This window comes from Bubalus bubalis, chromosome 9, assembly GCF_019923935.1.
Source record: "Bubalus bubalis isolate 160015118507 breed Murrah chromosome 9, NDDB_SH_1, whole genome shotgun sequence".
Taxonomy (NCBI): Eukaryota; Metazoa; Chordata; class Mammalia; order Artiodactyla; family Bovidae; genus Bubalus; species Bubalus bubalis.
Window position 1 is genome coordinate 101,121,840 of NC_059165.1, and position 21,763 is coordinate 101,143,602.

The 21,763-nt window shown below is 38.9% G+C and overlaps 1 protein-coding gene and 1 pseudogene across 1 annotated transcript; both read left to right on the forward strand.

The window, feature by feature from the left end:
* The first annotated feature begins 215 nt into the window (after positions 1-215).
* LOC102402596 (olfactory receptor 7A17-like) lies at positions 216-1,181 on the forward strand. Its single transcript, XM_006040088.4, has one exon. It carries the CDS (start codon positions 216-218, stop codon positions 1,179-1,181), a length of 966 nt encoding a protein of 321 aa, XP_006040150.4.
* A 1,841-nt stretch (positions 1,182-3,022) lies between these two features.
* On the forward strand, positions 3,023-12,662 carry LOC112587085 (annotated as a pseudogene).
* The last annotated feature ends 9,101 nt before the right edge of the window (positions 12,663-21,763 follow it).

The following is a 21,763-nucleotide window of genomic DNA, read 5'->3' on the forward strand; positions in this document are numbered from 1 at the left end:
AAATGTGTGGAAGAATTTTGCATTTAAACTAGGTAATACATGATCTGTTGGCCAAAAGCCTGAGTGTGAAACATGAATTTCTAATCACAGATGTCATAGAAGATACCTTGAATACTATAGAAATGTGTAATTTACAGCTTTTCACTATGTTAATGCCCACACGTGCAAAAATTAATCATGTTCTTTTTTTGTTTCCTAATAGTGGCCACCAAAATATGGTACCAGGCAACAAAACACAAATTTCAGAATTTATTCTTCTGGGATTTTCAGAGGAACCAGCACTGCAGCCCCTCCTATTTGGGCTTTTCCTCTCCTTGTACCTGGTCACTGTGGTTGGAAATCTGCTCATCATCCTGGCCGTCATCTCAGGCTCCCACCTCCACACCCCCATGTACTTCTTCCTCTCCAACCTGTCCTTTGTGGACATCTGTTTCATCTCCACCACCATCCCCAAAATGCTGGTGAATATAAAAACACAAAACAAAGTCCTTTCCTATGAAGACTGCTTCACTCAGATATATTTTTTCCTACTATTTGTACAGTTGGATGACTTCCTCCTGACCGTCATGTCCTATGACCGGTATGTTGCTATCTGTCACCCACTGCACTACACAGTCATCATGAACGCCCGGCTGTGTGCACTGCTGGTTCTGGTGTCCTGGATGATAGGTGCCCTGAATTCCTTGTTACAAACTTTACTGGCCCTGCGCCTGTCTTTCTGTACAGTCTTGGAAATCCCCCACTTCTTCTGTGAATTCAAAGAGGTGATCCAACTTGCCTGTTCTGACACCTTTCTAAATAAAACCATGATGTTCTTTGCAGTTGGGCTGTTGGGTGGTGGTCCATTTGCTGGGACATGTTACTCATACTCTAGGATAGTTTCCTCCATACATAGAATCTCATCAGCTCAGGGGAAGTATAAAGCATTTTCCACCTGTGCATCTCACCTCTCGGTTGTCTCCTTATTTTATTGTACAATCTTAGGAGTGTACTTTACCCCTGCTGTTACTCACAATTCACATTCAAGTGTAACAGCCTCGGTGATGTACACTGTGGTCACACCCATGCTGAACCCCTTCATCTACAGTCTGAGGAATAAAGACATAAAGAGGGCTCTGAGAAAATTCTTTAGAATGGCAATTATATTAGAACCAATTGTGTTGAGGCAGAAGAAGTGTTGATTTTTGCAAGATGCAATGCCTTAGAGGCTAAAATTGTGATTTTCTGATCAGATTGTGAAAAGAGCACTTCCTCCTTCAATTTACTGCCTGATATGTCCATTTATTTCATTTCAACTTCTTTATACAAGTTAACTAGCTCTCTTGACTAACCTTTATGCTATTTGCTATCTTTTTTCCTTTGTCATTTTGCTACTGCCACAAATTGATTTGCAAACTTAAGTGGAATATATGGAAATTCCCATTTACCTCATGACTCTTCATGCATTCCTTGGGAATAATTTCTTCTGAAGCGAAATGTTTTATATTGAACAATTTATTTTTCAGTTTACTAAAAGAAAAATCATGAGTTGTACTATTTCTCTGGGAAAAAAGTACCAACTTGGCAACCGAAGCCATTTCCACAATTTCATTAGACAGTCAAATACGAAACAAAAGTTTATCACTTTTTTTCTGCATCATTTATTTGTTCATCACAACCACACCCATGCTGAACCCCTTTATCTGCTTTTTGAGCAAGAATGACATAAAAAGAACTCTGAAGAGATTCAATGGGATGGCAGTCACAAAGCAGTCAATTGCCCTGGGGGTGATGAACTGCCCTTGATTTCACAGAAAATAGTCCTGCAACCAGAAGTTGTGATTCTTTGTCCATTGTGTAATAAAATTCACTCCTCTTTGTTTCTTGGAATATCCATTTTATTTTAATTCAAGCTCTCTATACAAATCCAGTTACTCACTTTATTAAGCTTCCTCCTCAGTCTATTATATAGGCATTTTTAAAAAGTTTTGTTTTTTTTTCTATTTCAAAATTCTCCAAACTCTGGGTATGAAATATTTGGACATTCTCATTTTTTATGGAGTAACATGAGAAAGAATTTCTTCTTAAATAACATATATCATCCCGAGTAATTTTTGCCTTGTTTTCCTGAAAGAATAGTCATGAGATGAATTACTCATATAAAAAAAGTACAAGTGAAATCTAATGCAATTTATATAATTTTATAAGAGGGTTGATTGAATCATAGAGTATGGAACTGTGGATAAGGAGCATTGATTGCAATGTTATAGGCAGATTTTCAACTGCACAGGGTGTCATTGCCCCAACCCCTGCATTACTCAAGAGTCAACTCTTTATATATGTATATGTATGTGTACCTCATGATCAAAGGTGACTCACTAGAGAACTTGACCGCCTATCCAGTCATGTGAATCAGGTCACAATTTATGCAACCAAACACATCTACCAATCTACTGCTTAACAGGGAGGAAACTGCAATGGAGTACTTTTTAACACCATTTTCTGTAATAAAATTGAAAGGCAGGAATGTTGAATGCTATTTTTAAATATCAGAATAAATGCATAGAATGATAAAATTATTATAATCACCCTCAATTCTGTACAATTTTATATTTTACTCAGTTATTGCTGCATAACCACTCACCCTAATAGTAAATGTTTGAATGTAATGCCTTTATTATGAAGTGAGCTTTAATATTGAATTGTTTTGATCTCTTCTGGGCTCCTCATAAGTCTACATGCACTTGTAATTTTATACATTACAGCTCTACAAAAGCTCATCCAGGAGGTTATATGCAGCCATGTGGCAATTCTGTCTTCACTAATATATGATACTCTACTCCACTTATGTATGCATTTTAATCTTGCAACTTGTAGGAAACATAGTTTATCATTGGTGATGTCAGCATCATGGTGGCAGAAGACGCTCCCTGTGTCTCACCTCTTCAATCTACAACTAGTAAAACATCCATAACTAAACAAAGTTGTTCTACCCAACATGTCAGGGCACAAGAGATACACACTGTTGTACATCTGAAGGTGAATGGATTTTTCACCTAGAGGAGATGGAACTGGGAGAACAACAGAGGCAGTGATCCTGGTCTCAGCCGCACAGCTGAGGCAATTGAGCCCATTGCCCCAGAGGGAACTGGTAGCATCAGTGGAGGTGGTACATGTGACCCTGGCCTCCTGGATGCAGCAACATCTAGAGCCACAGAGAGCCAGGTAGTACAGATGGTGTAGCCCTCAACCTTGGTCACCCTGGAAGGGGCAAGAGAGCCCACCATTTTCAGGATTCCCCCAGCAAAGATGATGGCAAAGAAAGAATGTTATAGGCAGCCAGAAAAAAGAAGAGTAACCTACAAAGGTATCATCATTAGGCTATGAGCAAATTTATCATCAGGTCAATGAAATATCTTACTTATAATATTGTTATATAAAAACTGTCAACCAAAATATCCAGAAAAGTTATCCTTCTGATATGAGAGAAAGAAAGGTTATCTCACAGATACAGAAAAGCTATTGGAGTTCAACACCCAGAACTATTTCATAAGCAATATTGAAATGCTGTCTTCTATTTAAAATGAAAAAAAAAAAAAAGTACCCAAAGACTGAATAAGGTGATAGATAGAATCAGAAAATTGAAACTGTATCTCAGACAAGGTTGTTAACAATTAGAGTACAATGCTTAAAGGAAAAAGCATTAAAAATAACTGTAGCTACTTCATTGGTAACAATCACAAAATGAAGAAGAATATTTTTGGAACTGGACAACTTCAGGGAAAAGAATGCAACTGAACCACTCTATCACATTACATACAAAGATAAACTCAATGTAGGCTAAAGACTTAAATGTGAGGTCTGAAACATAAAATAAAACATAGGCAGCAACACCTTAACTTCATAAATCATAAAATAAAAATCATAAAATAAAATAAAAAATAAACACATAAAATAAATAAAATATATAAAACTAAATAAAATACATAAAACATAAAATAAAAACTCATTATGATCATATGATCATGAAAAAATCATAAAATAAAACATAGGCAGTAACACCTTAACTTCAGTTTTAGAAATATTTGAGGGGGGGCTATATTTCCCCAGGCAAGAAATATAAAGGTAAAAATAAACAGAACTATGTCAAATAGAAAAGCTCTGCAGTGAAGGAAACCAGCCACAAATCTAAAAGGAAACCTACTCGTGGGAAAAGGTATTTGCACATTGTACATCCGATAAGGGACTGTTATTCAAAAAAGAATTCAGCCAACTTAATTAAAAACATAAACAACCAAATTAAAGACAGGTAAAGGACCTTCAATAGACTTTTTTTTTCCCCAAGGAATACATACAGATGGTCAACAGGCTCATGAAAAGAGCTTTGACATCTTCAGAGAACTGGAATTCAAAACCAAGTGAGATACATTTCCCACTGGTCAGAATGCCTATTGTTAAAGAGACAAAAATCAACAAACATTGGTAAGGACTACATGGCACCAGGAAATGATACCCAAATTCACAATTTCTTCCTCTTGAATATCAGAGGAATCAAAACTGCAGTCCCTCATGTTTGAGAGTTTCCTGTCCATGTACCTGATCACTGTGTTTGAAAACCTGCTTATCCTGAGAGTTCCCTGATGGTCCAGTGGCTAAGACTCCACACTCCCAATGCAGGGGCTCAAGGTTAGATTCCTGATTGGGAAACTAGATCCCACAGGTCACAACTAAAAATCTCACATGTTGCAGTGAAGATCTCATACACCACAACTATGACCCTGTGCAGCCAAATAAATTAAAGGACAAAAACTGCCCATCATCCTGGCCACCGTCTCTGACTCCTACTACCACACACCCATGTAATTATTCTTCTCTACTTTGTTCTTTTTAGATATGTTTCACCTTAACCATCATCCCAAAGAAGGCAAAATCATAACCTATAACTATACATTCACCCACTCTTTGTAGATTTGGACAACATTTTCCTGACCACAAAGGCCTATGACCACTTCATGGCCATCCATCAACCCCTGCACTATTCTATAACCCCGAACCTTCTGCTCTGTGGACTACTGGTTCTGGTGTTCGATTCATGAGTGTCCTGTATTCCTGGCTACAAAGATGAATAGGGTCACAACTGTCCTTCTGTACAACTTTGAAAATACTCCACTTTTCCTATGAAATCAAACAGGATGTCCAACTTGCCAACTGTAACACCTTTCTTAGTGACATGGTGATGTATTTTGAAACTGTAATATTCCTGAGTGGTGATCTCTTGCCTGGGATCCTTTATCCATATTCTAAGAAAGTTTCCTCTATACGTGTAATGCCATCAACTTGGGAGAAGTATAAAGTGCTTTTCACCTGTGCCTCTCACCTCTCAGTTCTATCCTTGCTTTATTGTATGAGCTTTGCTTGTACCTCAGACATGCTAAGTCACTTCAGTTGTGTCCGACTCTGTGTGACCCCACAGACGGCAGCCCACCAGGCTCCCCCATCCCTGGGATTCTCCAGGCAAGAACACTGGAGTGGGTTGCCATTTCCTTTTCCAATGCATGAAAGTGAAAAGTGAAAGTGAAGTCGCTCAGTTGTATCTGACTCTTAGCGACTGCGTGGACTGCAGCCTACCAGGCTCCTCCGTGCATGGATTTTCCAGGCAAGAGTACTGGAGTGGGGTGCCATTGCCTTCTCTGGTACCTCAGCCTTGCTGCTCCACAAACCCTTCTGCTCAGAGCCGAGTGCATTTGCCTCAATGATGTTCACTGTGTTCACACCCATGTCAAACCCCTTCAGATCTGCAGTCTAAGGTACAAAGACATAAAGAAGGCTCTGAAAATATTATTTGGAATGACAGGTATAAAAGGACTAACAGTCATAGCATCAAAGAAATTCCCACTTTTGCAGGATGCAAAGTATTTGGCCAGAATTTGATATTTTTGATCAGAGTGTAGAAGTAGAAATTGCTCACTCCCTCTATTCCCTGAAATTTTCATTTCTTTGATTCAAATTCTTCATAGCAGTGAAGCAACTCACATTTATAAGTTTTTTCTCTGTCTGATTTATAAACAATTTTCCCCTTTGTCCAATTTTAAATTTCTCAAAAATCTTCCCAAACTTGATTCACAATATTTACAATCCCCATTTTTTTCATGGATAACATGGATTTCTTAAGAATTATTTCTTCTCAAATGATATATATCATCCCAAATACTTTTTTCTCTTGTGTTATTGAAAGAATTGTTATAAGTAATAGAACCACAGTGAGGAAAAAAGCTACACTTACTAGCCAAGGTATTTTATGTAATTTAATATCAGAGGAAAATTGACTATAGTTTTAATTTTGCACACACCATTCCTTAATTATTGCCTTATTTGCTTATGTAAATTATTTCCTTTAATTGGTCTTGACAATGGAGACTTTAACCTATAGTTTGCTTTAGAGGTGGTTATTCAGATTTTTTTCTTCTCTTTAGGATCCTGTTCTCTTATTTACCAATGTCCACAGTACTTACCCTAGTTACTGGCAAGTGTTAGTCAACTACAGATTTCCAAGTGGAGTTTACACAGAAGAACACATCTGAATACATTCACTTAACATGACCTTTGAGTCAGGGGAAAAAGTCAATAGGTAGAAAATTTAAACTACACTTTGTATTACTAAGCAAAATATTTCACTTTCATGCCCTGTATCTATTCACTGAAGTTTGGATTTTGGTGTTCTTGGGAAAACATCCTATTCTCATTAGGGAAAAGGATTGGTTGCTGTGTTTAAAATGATACATTCTGTGTAATCACCTATAAAGCATGTGAAAAACATTTTCAAAATTATATATATAAAAGATTTTTGGTGAAGAAGATTAAACTGAATAGTGAAAGTGAAAGTGTTAGTGACTTAGTCATGTCTGATTCTTTGTGACCCCATGAACTGTAGCCCACCAATCTCCTCTGTCCATGAAATTATCCAGGCAATAATACTGGAGTGGGTTGCCATGTCCTCCTGCAGGGGATCATCCTGACCCAGGGATCGAACCCAAGTCTCCAGCTTTGGAGGCAGATTCTTTACGGTCTGAGCCACCAGGGAAGCCCAAAACTGTGTATACCTGACTCCAACACAGAACCACTTTCTTGCTACCAAAGCATGATTCACAGACCTGGACCTGCAGCATCAACAACACCTGGGAGCTTGTCAGAAACAGGGTCCCTGGGTTGACAAGAGACCTGGTGAATCAGAGTTTGCATTGAACTAAAAACCTTGGTGATTTGTATGTACAATGAATTTAGAAATATTTTGATCTAGAAAAGGGATTCTCACCATCTTACTATTGATTTGGAACAGGATAATTGTTTATATTGGGTGCTGTTCAGTTCAGTTCTGTCACTCAGTCGTGTCCAACTCTTTGCAACTCATGGACTGCAGCACGCCAGGCTTCCGTGTCCCTCATCATATCCTGGAGCTTGGTCAAACTCATGTCCATCAAGTCGGTGATGCCATCCAACCATCTCATCCTCTGTTGTTCCCTTTTCCTCCTGCCTTCAATATTTCTCATCATCAGCATCTTTTCCAAGAAGTCAGTTCTTCACATAAAGTGGCCAAAGTATTGGAGTTTCAGCTTCAGCATCAGTCCTCCCAATGAATATTCAGGACTGACTTCTTTTAGGATGGACTGGTTAGACCTCCTTGCAGTCCAAGGGACTCTCAAGAGTCTTCTCCAACTAATGCTGCTAATGTTCTGTGGTTTATAGAATATTAGCAGCATCCTTTCAGATACTGTAAAGTAATTCCAAGAACTAAATAGTCTCAGATTGAATCACTGCCCCAGAGTTCCAGAACTGAGGGATTCCAGTCAGACTCCATCCCTTACTTGGTTTATACTTTTGAGTAAAACATTAAATCCCACTGAGTCCTAATTTGACAATGAAAAATGATGCTCATAAAAGCACTATTTCATAGAATATACTGGTTTTAAAATTAAATTTGACAATCTCTATAATATGCAAGGGTTTAACTGGTGGCTCAGATGGGAAAAAAATCTGCCTGCAAGCAGGAGTCCCGGGTCCAATCCCTGGGTCAGGATGACCCCCTGCAAAGGGAATGGCTGCTCAAGTATTCTTACCTGGGAAATCCCATGGACAGGGGAGCTTGGCAGGCCACGGTCCATGGGGTCACAAAGAATCAGAATGATTGAGCGACTAAGACATGCATACACATAATCTGATAATCTAGTTTATGGGGCATAATAATAGCTCAGTTCAGTTCAGTTCAGTCCCTCAGTCGTGTCCGAGTCTTTGTGACCCCATGAATTGCAGCACACCAGGCCTCCCTGTCCATCATCAACTCCCAGAGTTCACTCAGAATCATGTCCATCGAGTCAGTGATGCCATCCAGCCATCTCATCCTCTGTCATCCCCTTCTCCTCCTGCCCCCAATCCCTCCCAGCATCAGACTCTTTTCCAATGAGTCAACTCTTTGCATGAGGTGGCCAAAGTAATGGAGTTTCAGCTCAGTATCTCTTTTATAATTGCAAATATTTTATATTGAGGACTAAATGACAGCTCTGAACTTGTGATGTAAGTAGAAAACTCTCAAATGGCTTGGAAAAACCATTATGAATCCAGGGAATATAATACCCAAGATTTTATACTAAAGGAGAAAAGCTATCCACCTTTTTGAAGAGAGGGATAGTTATTTCCAGAAACTTTGGTGATTGTGTCCCCACCACAAATCAAAGATTTGAAGACACATGTGACCTATTTAAGAAAAATCTTCAATAATATACTTTTGAGAAAATTTGAACTCAAGGAGGTGATGAGGTGCTAGGAGGCTTAAAGTGCTTTGGAAGCAGGAGAATTACTAGAGAAGGAGCAGTAAAAACTGAATTCACCTAACTTATAAAGCAGTCTTCTATGAACAGAGAATCAGCAGGAAAAAGAAAAAAAAAATCCATTCTGCCCAGACCAGTGTCTCCAAAGGAAGTCCTGTACTTATAGATTGGAGTCACAGTAGGAAAACATGTTTAATGAGCTGACATAAAGGCAATGGCAACCCACTCTAGTACTCCTGCCTGGAAAATCCCGTGGATGGAGGTGCCTGGTAGGCTGCAGTCCATGGGGTCGCTAAGGGTCGGACACGACTGAACGACTTCACTTTCCCTTTTCACTTTCATGCATTGGAGAAGGAAATGGCAACCCACTCCAGTGTTCTTGCTTGGAGAATCCCAGGGACGGCGGAGCCTGGTGGGCTGCCGTCTATGGGGTCACACAGAGTTGGACACGACTGAAGCGACTTAACAGCAGCAGCAACAGGAAGATGTAAATACCTGCTCTCCTGCCGTCCCTCAGCCTGTGCCATAGCTGTTTGACTAGGATGTGATCCTTGCTTTTGCAGCTCTGTATCTGGCTAGAATTCCACCTGTTGTCTTGTTCGTGGACAAAAGTTTGTTCCGCATCGTAAGTCATTTTCCTTTTACGCAGAAAGCTTGCTCTCAGATTCTGCAGGCAGGTGAGTCCAAGAGCTGAACAGACACTTTAGGAGAGGGTGAAAGAGGACGGAAGCCAGGAACCTGTACATGAGGTCACCTGAAGACCACTGTAGCATAGCCCAGAGGTCACTGTGGTTGTTTGCGGGCTTTCCTTATCTTAGTGTATATTTATTTATTGTCTAAAAATAAACTGAACATTGCACTCGGAAATGCAAGTGTTGATGCTGACAATTAAATGGTGTTAATGGAAGTTAAATTAGAAAAAAGAAATGATAGACATAAAATGTTTTCAGTAAAATTAGGCAGTAAGTCTATGAATTGTATTTATTAATGTGCATGTATATGCTTAGTCATTCAGTCATGTTCAGCTCTTTGCAACCCTTTGGACTACAGTCCACCAGACTCCTCTGTCCAATGGACGTTTCAGGCAAGAATATTGGAGTGGGTTCCCATTTCCTCCTCCAGGGGATGTTCCTGACTCAGAGATTGAACCTGCATCTCCTGTGTCTCCTACATTGCAAGCAGATTCTTTACCTGCTGAGCCATTAGGGAAGCCCATATTTACCAGCAGGAGTAGACAAATAAGGATAAGCCTCAAGGAAAAAAGAAATCTTCTGCTGCTTCATATAAAACATTTCCAACTTTTGTTGTGTTTTGTGTTTCCTGCTTTGAAATGTTACTTTATTCCTTTTGCTTATTTTTCTTTTAGGATATTCAATCTGCAAGTTCTTTCACATCATAAAGATATAACCATTTTTGTCCTTGGAAAAGAAAATTTTCACTTTATTATTTTTCCCGGGCATCAAGGAGATGTCACTGGATTTGGAATGTTGCCAAACCAAGGAAGCTTTTCTTCACTGTATTGTCTCAGGATACATTTGGGCTATTGGAAATTTTCTCCCCTAATCTTCATTGGTCCATTTAACTTTCCTCTCTATTTTTTTTCCCCTCTCTCTTTCTCATACTCTTAATATTTTTCAAATATAAAGAAGAAAGTGGCCATGTAGAAAAAGAACCCCAAATTTATTGGTCCATTAGAAGTTCACGAACTGGAATTTCTAGTACCATTTATACATTCTATACAGGAAAGATAATCTGATTTGACCAACTTGAGATGTCAGAACTCATGGCCTAAGGATGCTCATTATAGGTGAGAAATGCATGGAGTTACACAGCCCAGGAGTTCTTGTTAGTTCTTGTTAATTCACACCTTGTGGATTGAGAACAATTCTTCAAGCAGAGGCACTTGGGCTTATATAATAAGAGGACTTATAATACAGAGGCAAGAATTCAGTCAAAGATGGTATACTACTAAGGATGTCATCTACTTTAATTCACATGATATTTTTGCAAGAAAATGGAGAATATGTAAGGAGGCAGTCTCTGTGGACTGAAGGTTCAGCTGTAGCAGGGAGGCCACCTTGCTCCTCAGCATGCCTGACACCATTTCTAATCATTCCCCCTCTTTCTTATTCTCTTACCCACTGGCTTCCTTTTTGGGTTTGAACATGTGGAACCAGCATCTTTCTCTAATCCTTTGCAGTGGCCGTTCCCTCTGCAGGCACACCCTTCTCCTGATACAGTACTAGATTCTTCCCTCTCTTTCTTGAAGTCTAATGCTCAAATATCTTCTTGTTTGCTTACCTTACCTGAACACTCAGTACAAAATAACACCTCCTACAACTCTCTCCTTCATAACTGGTTTTGTTTTTTTCATAGCATCTGTCTTCACCTAACATATTATATAATACTTTATTTGCTCATTATCTCTCAACATCCTTGAATTGTGGGAGATTTGTTTTTCATCATCTCTACTTATTGCTTGGATCATGTTGGTACTCAATATGTATTTCTCAAATGCATGAAAGAATTTTGCATTAAAGCTGTGTAGAATATATGACCTTTTTGTAAATATGCTGAGAATGGGACAAAAATCCCTAGTTACAGATAAATTGGAGGTATAGCAGGTGATGCTGGTGGTAAAGAACCTGCAGGAGACTTAAGAGACTGGGGTTTGATCCCTGGGTCAGGAAGATCCCCTGCAGGAGGGCATGGCAACCCACTCAAGTATTTTTGCCTGGAGAATACCATGGACAGAGCAATCTCATAGGCTGCATTGCATGGGGTCTTCGCACAAATTCGGACACAACTGAAGTGGTTTAGTACACATACTCTCAAAGAGAACTTATCTATACATAAAATAGTAAAATCAGTTTCTTGATGTCACAATAGATATTGAAGTAGTTCAGATATGTGAATTATGCCCGTATGTGTGAAAAGTAATTATGTTATTTTCCTTTCTCCTGGTAGTCAACTCCAGCACATGGAACCAGGGAACAACGCACAAAGTTTTAAATTTCTTCTTCTCAGATTCTCAGAGGCACCAGAACTGCAGCCCCTCATATTTGGGATTTTCCTCTCCATGTACCTGATAACTGTGTTTGGAAACCTGGTCTTCATCCTGGCCCTATGCTCAGACCCTCAATTCCACACCACCATGTACTTCTTCGTCTCCAACCTGTCTTTTGTAGACATCTGTCTCACCTCTACCATGATCCCAAAGATGCTGATGAATATTCAGACTGAGAGAAAAGCCATAACCTATGAAGGCTACATCGCCCAGATGTATTTTTACATACTTTTTGCAACATTAGATGACTTCCTGATGACTGTGATGGCCTGTGAGTGGTTTGTGGCCATCTGCCACCCCCTGCACTACACAGTCATCATGAGCCCTCGGCTCTGTGGACTACTGTGTCTGGTACCCTCAGCTCTGTGGACTACTGCGTCTGGTACCCTGGATAGTGAGTGCCATATATTCCTTGTTACACAGATTAATGGTGTTGCAATTGTCCTTCTGTCCAGATTTGGAAATTCCCCACTTTTTCTGTGGACTCTATCAGGTGATACAACTTGCCAGTTCTGATACTTTTCTTAATAACATGATGATCTATCTTGCAACTTTCCTACTGGGTAGTGATCCTTTTGCTGGTATCCTTTACACTTACTCTAAAATAGTTTCCTGCTCAGGGGCAATTTAAAGGATTTTCCACCTGTGCATCTCACCTCTCAGTTGTCTCCTTGTTTTATTGTATGAGCCTAGGATTGTACCTTAGCTCTGCTGCTACCCATAGCTCACATTCAAGTGCGATAGCCTCTGTGATGCACACTGTGGTCACACCCATGTTGAACCCCTTCATCTAAAATTTGCTCCTTCTGTAACCCTGTAACCTGGAAGGGTTAATTTTTATAATTCTGGATCTGTTTCTCTGGCTTTAACTCCTGTTTTGCTGTTTCTGTTATTACAAGCATACACACTGGCATGCCTCAGTGAACCCTGCCCCCCTCTTGTTGCTGTTCAGTGTCTAAGTTGTGACACACACTTTGCAACCCCTTGGTCTGCAGCATACCAGGCTTCCCTGTTATGTTCTGTTATGGTGCATAACAACATATAAATATCTCTCTTATAATTATAAGCAGTTTATAATGAGGGACTAAATGATAGCTCATAACTTCTGATATATCTGGGAAATGTCTTAGTGGCTTGGAAAGCTATCATGAATCCAGATAGTATAATGCCCAATTTTTATATTTAAAATATATACAAAATTACTTTGTCTTTGATGAGGTGAGTAGCAATTTTTAGAGATTCCAAGGGTTATGTCCCCACCACCAATCAAAGCTTTGAAGACCCATGTGACTCAGTTAAGACAAGTTCTCAATATTACACTTTTGAGAGAATTTGAACTCAGGGATGTGATGAGGTCCTGGGAGGCTTAGAGCTTTGGAAGCAGAAAAGTTAAAGGAGAAGGAGTGATAAAAACTGAATTCACCTAACTTATAATGCAGTCTCCTAGGAACAGAGAATCAACAGAATAAAGAGTCCGTTCTGTCCAGCCCCGTGTCCTTAAGGGAAATCACATAGAGTAACAAACGATAAACATGCCTAATGAGCTGACACAGGAAGCTGTCAATATTTCCTCTGCTGCAGTCCCTCAGCCTGTGCCGCTTTGGTTGGACAGGATGTAGTTGTTGCTTTTGCAGACCTAAATCTCACTGAGAAACCCATACTTGATCTCTTCTTGTCTTGTAATTAGACATAACTTGGGGCTGCATCATCAACTATTTAGGGGAGAATTTGGACTTCCACACAGAAGTCTTCTCTCAAAGTTTCCGAGCAGGTGAGTCTGAGAGCTCCACAGATACTACAGGAGAGGATCAGTGAAGAGAGAAGCCAAGAACATGTACCTGAGGTCACCTGTGAGGCAGTCTAACATACACAGGTACCAGAAATCACTACAGTCTTTTGTTGGCTTTCCTAATAATTTAATGTATTTATTTATAATGGTCAGAAATAAAATTGAACATTGCATTCCAAAATGCAATTTTCTATGTTGACAATTAAATGGTAATAGTGGGAGTTCAATTAAAAGAATAAATGGGAAACATAAAATACTTTTATGAAAAGTACATCATAAATCCCCAGAGATCAATAATCAACAGGAGTAGACAAATAGGGTATTACTCATGAAAGGTTATACAGAGAATTGAGGCCACTTTTTTAATTGTAATATGAGATATATTAGACTATATTTTCACTTGAAGAAGGTAGATCTAGACCAATGAATGCTTGCAAATACTTCCCTGCAAGAGCAGAGTATGAAATGTACATACCCGGATGTCTTTGCTCAACTCTGGGCATTTACATTAGAAAATCTTTATTTCATTGGTGAGAAGTATGCTAATGAGTTTCACTTTGCAATTGCTTTTTAATTTTATTCTTTTTATTTTTTTTTAACACCAAAAGCATTTTGTATTGGGGTATACTCAGTTAACAATATCGTGATAGTTTCAGGTGAATAGTGAAGGGAATCAGCTATACATGTACATTTATCCATTCTCCCTCAAAACCCCCTCCCATCCAGGCTGGCACATAACATTGAGCAGAGTTCCATGTGCTATACAATAGGTTTTAAGTGGTTATCCGTTTGAAATATAGCAATGTGTACATGACCTTCCCAAAGCCCTTAACTATCCCTTCCTCCAGGCACCCGTGAGTTTGTTTCTTAAGTTGGTGAGTCTTTTTCTGTTTTGTGAGGCTGAATATATTTGTGTGCTTGTTAGCCATTCAGAGTTTATTTAAACAAACAAAAAAAAGTTCATAGAAATCTGCTGTTTTATATAGTAGTGCCAGTGTGCTGTTATTCTTTTTTTTATTGTTCTTTGAAACAAAGAATTGTTTCTTTACACAAAACAGACTGTTTGCCATTTAGTTCTTTTATATGTGTGTGTACTCAGTCATTTCAGTCATGTCTGACTCTTTGCGACCCCATGCACTGTAGCCCGCCAGTCTCCTCTGTTCCTGAAATTTCCCAGGCAAGAACACTGGAGTGGGTTGCAATTCCCTCCTCCAGGGGATCTTCCCCATCCTGGAATCTAGTCTCCTGCATTGCAGGTGGATTCTTTGCCCAGTGATCCACCAGGGAGTCCCCCAGTTCTTTAGATATGTGTGATATATTTGTGGGGATTGTATAAAAGTTTATTAATTTTGTCTGTCAAATCTATCATTCATAGTATTCTCTTCATTGTTTTTATTTTTTTTAATTTTAATGGGCAGATAATTACTGCACAATATTGTAATTTTTTTTTTACCATACATTGACATGAATCGGCCATAGGTATAAATGTCTCCCCTCCCTCTTGAACACCGCTCCCAGTTCCCTCCCCACCCCATGCCTCCAGGTTGTCACTGAGTACCAGCTGTGGGTGCTCTGCATCACACATCAAATTCCCAATGGCTATCTGTTTTACATATGGTAATGTATAAGTTTCAATGCTGTTCTCTCAAAGCATCCCACCCTCTCCTTCCACAGAGTGCAAAAGTATGTTCTTGATGTCTGTGTCTCCTTCACTGCCCTGCATATAGGATCATTGGTACCATCTTTCTAAATTCCATATATATGTGTTAATATACAGTATTTGTCTTTCTCTTTCTTTTTTCATACTGTATAACAGACTCCGGGTTCATCCACCTCAGTAGAACTGACTCAGGTGCATTCCTTTGTATATCTGAGTAATACTTCATGGTGTATATGTGCCACAACTTCCTTATCCATTCATCTGCTGATGGACATCTAGGTTGTTCCCATGTCCTGGCTATTGAAAGTAGTGCTGCAGTGAACACTGGGGTACGTGCATCTTTTTTCAGCCCTGGTTTCCTCAGGGCATGTGCCTAGTAGTAGGATTGCTGGGTCTATGGTAGTTCTTTGTTTTTGTTTTTAATTCTAAGTCTTCATTGAATTTGTTACAATATTGCTTCTGTTGCTTATGTTCTAGTTTCTTGGCCATAAAGTTGTAGTTGACATATAAAATGTATTTGTTGCTGCTGTACAGCACAATGAATCAATATTTGTTCATATTGCTAAATGACCACCACAATAAATCTAATTAGCATTTGTCAGCATGCGTAGCACAATTGCAATTTTTTTGTGATGAGAGCTTTTGGGATCTACTGCTCCCTAGCAACTTTCAAATATGCAATAGAGTATTATTAACTATTAGTCACAGTACTGTACATTATATCCCTTCCACTTGCTTTTTTTATTCTTCAGTACAGTTCAGCCGCTGAGTCGTGTCCAACTCTTTGTGACCCCATGAATTGCAGCACACCAGGCCTCCCTATCCATCACCAACTCCCGGAGTTCACTCAAACTTATGTCCATCCAGTCAGTGATGCCATCCAGCCATCTCATCCTCTGTCTTCCCCTTCTCCTCCTGCCCCCAATCCCTCACAGCATCAGAGTCTTTTCCAGTGAGTCAACTCTTTGCATGAGGTGGCCAAAATACTGGAGTTTCAGCTTTAGCATCTTTCCTTCTAAAGAACACCCAGGACTGATCTCCTTTAGAATGGACTGGTTGGATCTCCTTGCAATCCAAGGGACTCTCAAGAGTCTTCTCCAACACCACAGTTCAAAAGCATCAATTCTTTAGTGCACAGCTTTCTTCACAGTCCAACCCTCACATCCATACATGACCACTGGAAAAACCATAGCCTTGAGTAGGTGGACCTTTGTTGGCAAAGTAATGTCTCTGCTTTTGAATATGCTATCTAGATTGGTCCTAACTTTCCTTCCAAGGAGTAAACATCTTTTAATTTCATGGCTCCAATCACTATCTGCAGTGATTTTGGAGCCCAGAAAAATAAAGTCAGCCACTGTTTCCACTGTTTCCCCATCTATTTCCCATGAATTGATGGGACCAGATGCCATGATATTCGTTTTCTGAATGTTGAGCTTTACTATCCTCTTTCACTTTCATCAAGAGGCTTTTTAGTTCCTCTTCACTTTCGGCCATACGGGTGGTGTCATCTGCATATCTGAGGTTATGGATATTTCTCCCATCAGTCTTGATTCCAACTTGTGCTTCTTCCAGCCCAGCGTTTCTCATGATGTACTCTGCATAGAAGTTAAATAAGCAGGGTGACAATATACAGCCTTGACATACTCATTTTCCTTTTTGGAACCAGTCTGTTGTTCCATGTCCAGTTCTAACTGTTGCTTCCTGACCTGCATATAGGTTTCTCAAGAGCAGGTCAAGTGGTCTGGTATTCCCATCTCTTTCAGAATTTTCCACAGTTTATTGTGATCCACACAGTCAAAGGCTTTGGTATAATCAATAAAGCAGAAATAGATGTTTTTCTGGAACTCTCTTGCTTTTTTCGTGATCCAGCGGATGTTGGCAATTTGATCTCTGGTTCCTCTGCCTTTTCTAAAACCAGCTTGAACATCTGGAAGTTCACAGTTCATGTATTGCTGAAGCCTGGCCTGGAGAATTTTGACCATTACTTTACTAGTGTGTGAGATGAGTGCAATTGTGCAGTAGTTTGAGCATTCTTTGGCATTGCCTTTCTTTGGGATTGGAATGAAAACTGACCTTTTCCAGTCCTGTGACTACTACTGAGTTTTCCAAATTAGCTGGCATATTGAGTGCAGCACTTTCACAGCATCATCTTTCAGGATTTGGAATAGCTCAACTGGAATTCCATCACCTCCACTGGCTTTGTTCGTAGTGATGCTTTCTAAGGCCCACTTGACTTCACATTCCAGGATGTCTGGCTCTAGGTGAGTGATCACACCATCGTGATTATCTTGGTCGTGAAGATCTTTTTTGTACAGTTCTTCTGTGTATTCTTGCCACTACATTAATTTAGCTGCCACTTTAATATTCTCCATGTGTCTATATTTGCTCTAAACAAAACCGAAAATCCTTAGCGGTAATAAATAATCTTTTATACTAATATATGTTCCCAGTTAGTTTTTATATCTCTGTTATTCCTTAATGCTCCTTGTGGCCTTATGACTAAATCCTTTTCTAAAAGTTCATCACCTTTCACCATAATTTGGGAAATATTTATCTTGACCTTTGGACTAAATGTCACCATTATATTCGATAAGCATGTTTGAATCCATCTGTCTCTATATGAGATGAAATTATAATTTAAATACTCCTCCATCCTCACATTTTAAAAGCACTTTGGTTACAATATTATTTCATTTTCAAGTCTTTGGCAATTTTAATGTTGAATTAATGACCCATGTCGGTATCTGTGAATTAATAATTTTTAATCTTTGTATAAGTTAGCCATAGATTTTCATTCAATTTTGTTGCATATTCTTTTTTTTTATAAAACATGTACTTAATCTAATTTCATTTTTACAGACATTTTTGTCTATAAGTTCTTAGTTTCCTTTAAATCTTCTTGTTCTATATTATGCACTTACACATATTAACATACATTTTCACAAATGTTTGAACATGATCCTGTGTACCTCATAAATGTTCTTTATGTTTTAGTGAGGTATTTTTTTCTGCTGTTTGTTCCTCTCTTTTTTAAAATCAACAATACCTTAGGACTTTCTTCCAATCAACTAGTATAAGTCTGCTTCATTATTTTAGTGTCTGTATAACATTTCATGGCATGGCTATGATACTCATATACATGGGGGTCTGTCATATTATTTTTCAACAAATTACTATTATAGCACAGATTTACAAATATTTGATATTATTCACCTAAAACTGTGCTTCTCAATCAAGGATGATTAATTCCCCCAGGGGACACTGACTACACCCCTAGACATTTTTCACTATCACACTGGGATGAGGTAGGTGGTGGGCAAGGATCCTTTTGAATATCCTAGAATATATAGGAAACATACCACTACAGAGAATGACCTGGCTCAGAATATCCAGTAGTGCAGAGACTGAGGAACCCTGAATTAGAGAACATCTGTTTTTAATGTTTACAGTTCTTTTCAAGTTGTTTCCCCAATGTACCACACTTCACTTTTATTCTATCAAAATTAGAGAATACTCTTCTTCTTTGTGTTTATACATACATATATATATATATATATATATGTATATATATATGCCAGCCTCAACCTCCCAATTCATCTTATCCCACTTTCCCCTCTTAGTTTCCATATGTTTGTTCTCTCTACATTTGTCTCTGTTTCTGCCTTGCAAACTGGTTCATCTGTACATTTTTCTAGATTTGTTTTTCCTGAATATTTTTGACCAAAAATTTTCTGTTTCATAGAATTTAATGTATCATTCTTTTTTTTAAAAAAGTATGTATTTATTTATTTGGCTGCATTAGTGTTAGGTGGGTCTTCCCAGGTGGCTCAGTGGTAAAGAATCTACCTACTTGCCAATGAAAGAGCCATAGGAGACTTGAGTTTGATCCCTGGGTTGGGAATATCCCCTGGAGAAGTGAATGGCAACCTACTCCAGTACCCTTATCTGAAAAATTCCATGGACAAGAACCTATAGTCCATAGGTTCACAAAAAGTATCAGCCACTGGCCCACCAGAAAAGTCCCCTATATTGTTCTTCTTCTTCTTCTTTTTTTTTTTTTTCTGAATTTATAGCTTTAGTTATTTTAGTTTTCCAAGTGCAGATTTTACATGAATTTGTTGTATGTTCATCTGAAATGGACAGTTTACCCTGATTTTCTGAAGCTGTGTTAGATTAAAAACAAAAAAAGTTCCTTATTTCCTTCCAGAAAGACAGTCATTTATTCCAGCTTTTATTCAAAAATTCAGCTTTTCCCAGCTCAATTGAAATGCAACTTTCCTATGTATTAAGTGTTCATATCTGATATAATCTAATTCCTAATCATTCAACAAATAATAATGGAAAAACTGCTATGTGCCAAAAAATTCTGGATACATTATATGTTATAATCACTTAAGTGAAAGTCTTAGCTAAAATAATTATTAATGCATACTGCTCTTGTTCAGTTACTGCTATTGTATACCATGTTTTGATCAGTTTTTGATGTTCCATTTAGTTTTCCTTAATACAATTGTATGAAATCTCCCTGTTTAACTGGCTTTATGTTGACTGCCATTATTGCTTTTAACTGAAATATAATTGATTTAGCAAATTATATTAGCTTCTTTTTATAGATTACTCCACATTTACATTGCAAAATATTGGCTATATTAAATACATCCTATATATTAAATAGTATATAGTAGTATATTTCTGTAGTTTTGCCACTAATTTTTATTTAATGACTTCCCATTTTCTTAAATGTGTAGGCAGGCATGCTCAGTCTCTTCAGTCATGTGTGACTCTCTGTGACCCCATGGACTGTAGTCCACCAGGCTCCTCTGTCCATGGGATTCTCCAGGCAAGAATACTGGAGTGGGTTGCCCATCTTCCCCATCCAGGGATTGAATATGCAACTACTGTGTCTTCTGCATTGCAGGCTGATTCTTTACTGCTGAGCCACTGGGGAAGCCCCTGTGTTTGTAAATAAGTACACAAATATTCACATACATTTGGGAAAAACAAAGTGAGCTATGCAGGTGCATCCCCTGCTCATATGATGGTGGCATATACTGTTGAAGCCTGAGTACAGTATGCAGATGACCATCTTTATGGCAGAAAGTGAAGAACTAAAGAGCCTCTTAATGATAGAGAAAGAGGAGAGTGAAAAAGTTGGCTTAGAATTCAGCCTAAGAGAACTAAAATTATGGCATCTGGTCCCATCAGTTCAGTTAAGTTCAGTCACTCAGTCGTGTCTGACTCTTTGCGACCCCATGAATTGCAGCACGCCAGGCCTCCCTGTCCATCACCAACACCCAGAGTTCACTCAGACACACATCCATTGAGTTGGTGATGCCATCCAGTCATCTCATCCTCTGTCGTCCCCTTCTCCTCCTGCCCCCAATTCCTCCCAGCATCAGTGTCTTTTCCAATGAGTCAACTCTTCACATGAGGTGGCCAAAGTACTGGAGTTTCAGCTTTAGCATCATTCCTTCCAAAGAAATCCCAGGGCTGATCTCCTTCAGAATGGATTGGTTGGATCTCCTTGCAGTCCAAGAAACTCTCAAGAGTCTTCTCCAACACCACAGTTCAAAAGCCTCAATTCTTCGGTGCTCAGCTTTCTTCACAGTCCAACTCTCACATCCATACATGACCACTGGAAAAACCATAGCCTTAACTAGACTGACCTTTGTTGGCAAAGTAATGTCTCTGCTTTTCAATATGCTATCTAGGTTGGTCATAACTTTCCTTCCAAGAAGTAAGCGTCTTTTAATTCCATGGCTGCAGTCACCATCTGCAGTGATTTTGGAGCCCACAAAAATAAAGTCTGACACTGTTTCCACCGTTTCCCCATCTATTTCCCATGAAGTGATGGGACCAGATGCCATGATCTTTGTCTTTTGAATGTTGAGCTTTAAGCCAACTTTTTCACTCTCTATTTTCACTTTCATCAAGAGGCTTTTTAGTTCCTCTTCACTTTCTGCCATAAGGGTCACTCATGGCAAATAGATGGGGAAACAATGCAAACCGTGTCAGACTTTATTTTTTTGGGCTCCAAAATCACTGCAGATGGTGACTGCTGCCATGAAATTAAAAGATGCTAGCTCCTTGGAAGAAAAGTTATGACCAACATAGACAGCATATTAAAAAGCAGAGACATTATTTTGAGAACAAAGGTCTGTCCAGTCAAAGCTATGGTTTTTCCAGTCATCATGTATGGATGTGAGAGTTGGACTATAAAGAAAGCTGAGCATCAAAGAACTGATGCTTTTGAACCATAGTATAGAAGACCCTTGAGAGTCCCTTGGACTGCAAAGAGATCTAACCAGTCCATCCTAAAGAAAATCAGTCCTTAATATTCAGTGGAAGGACTGATGCTGAAGCTGAAACTCCAATATTTTGGTCACCTGATGTGAAGAACTGACTCATTTGAAAAGACCCTGATGCCAGGCAGATTGAAGACAGGA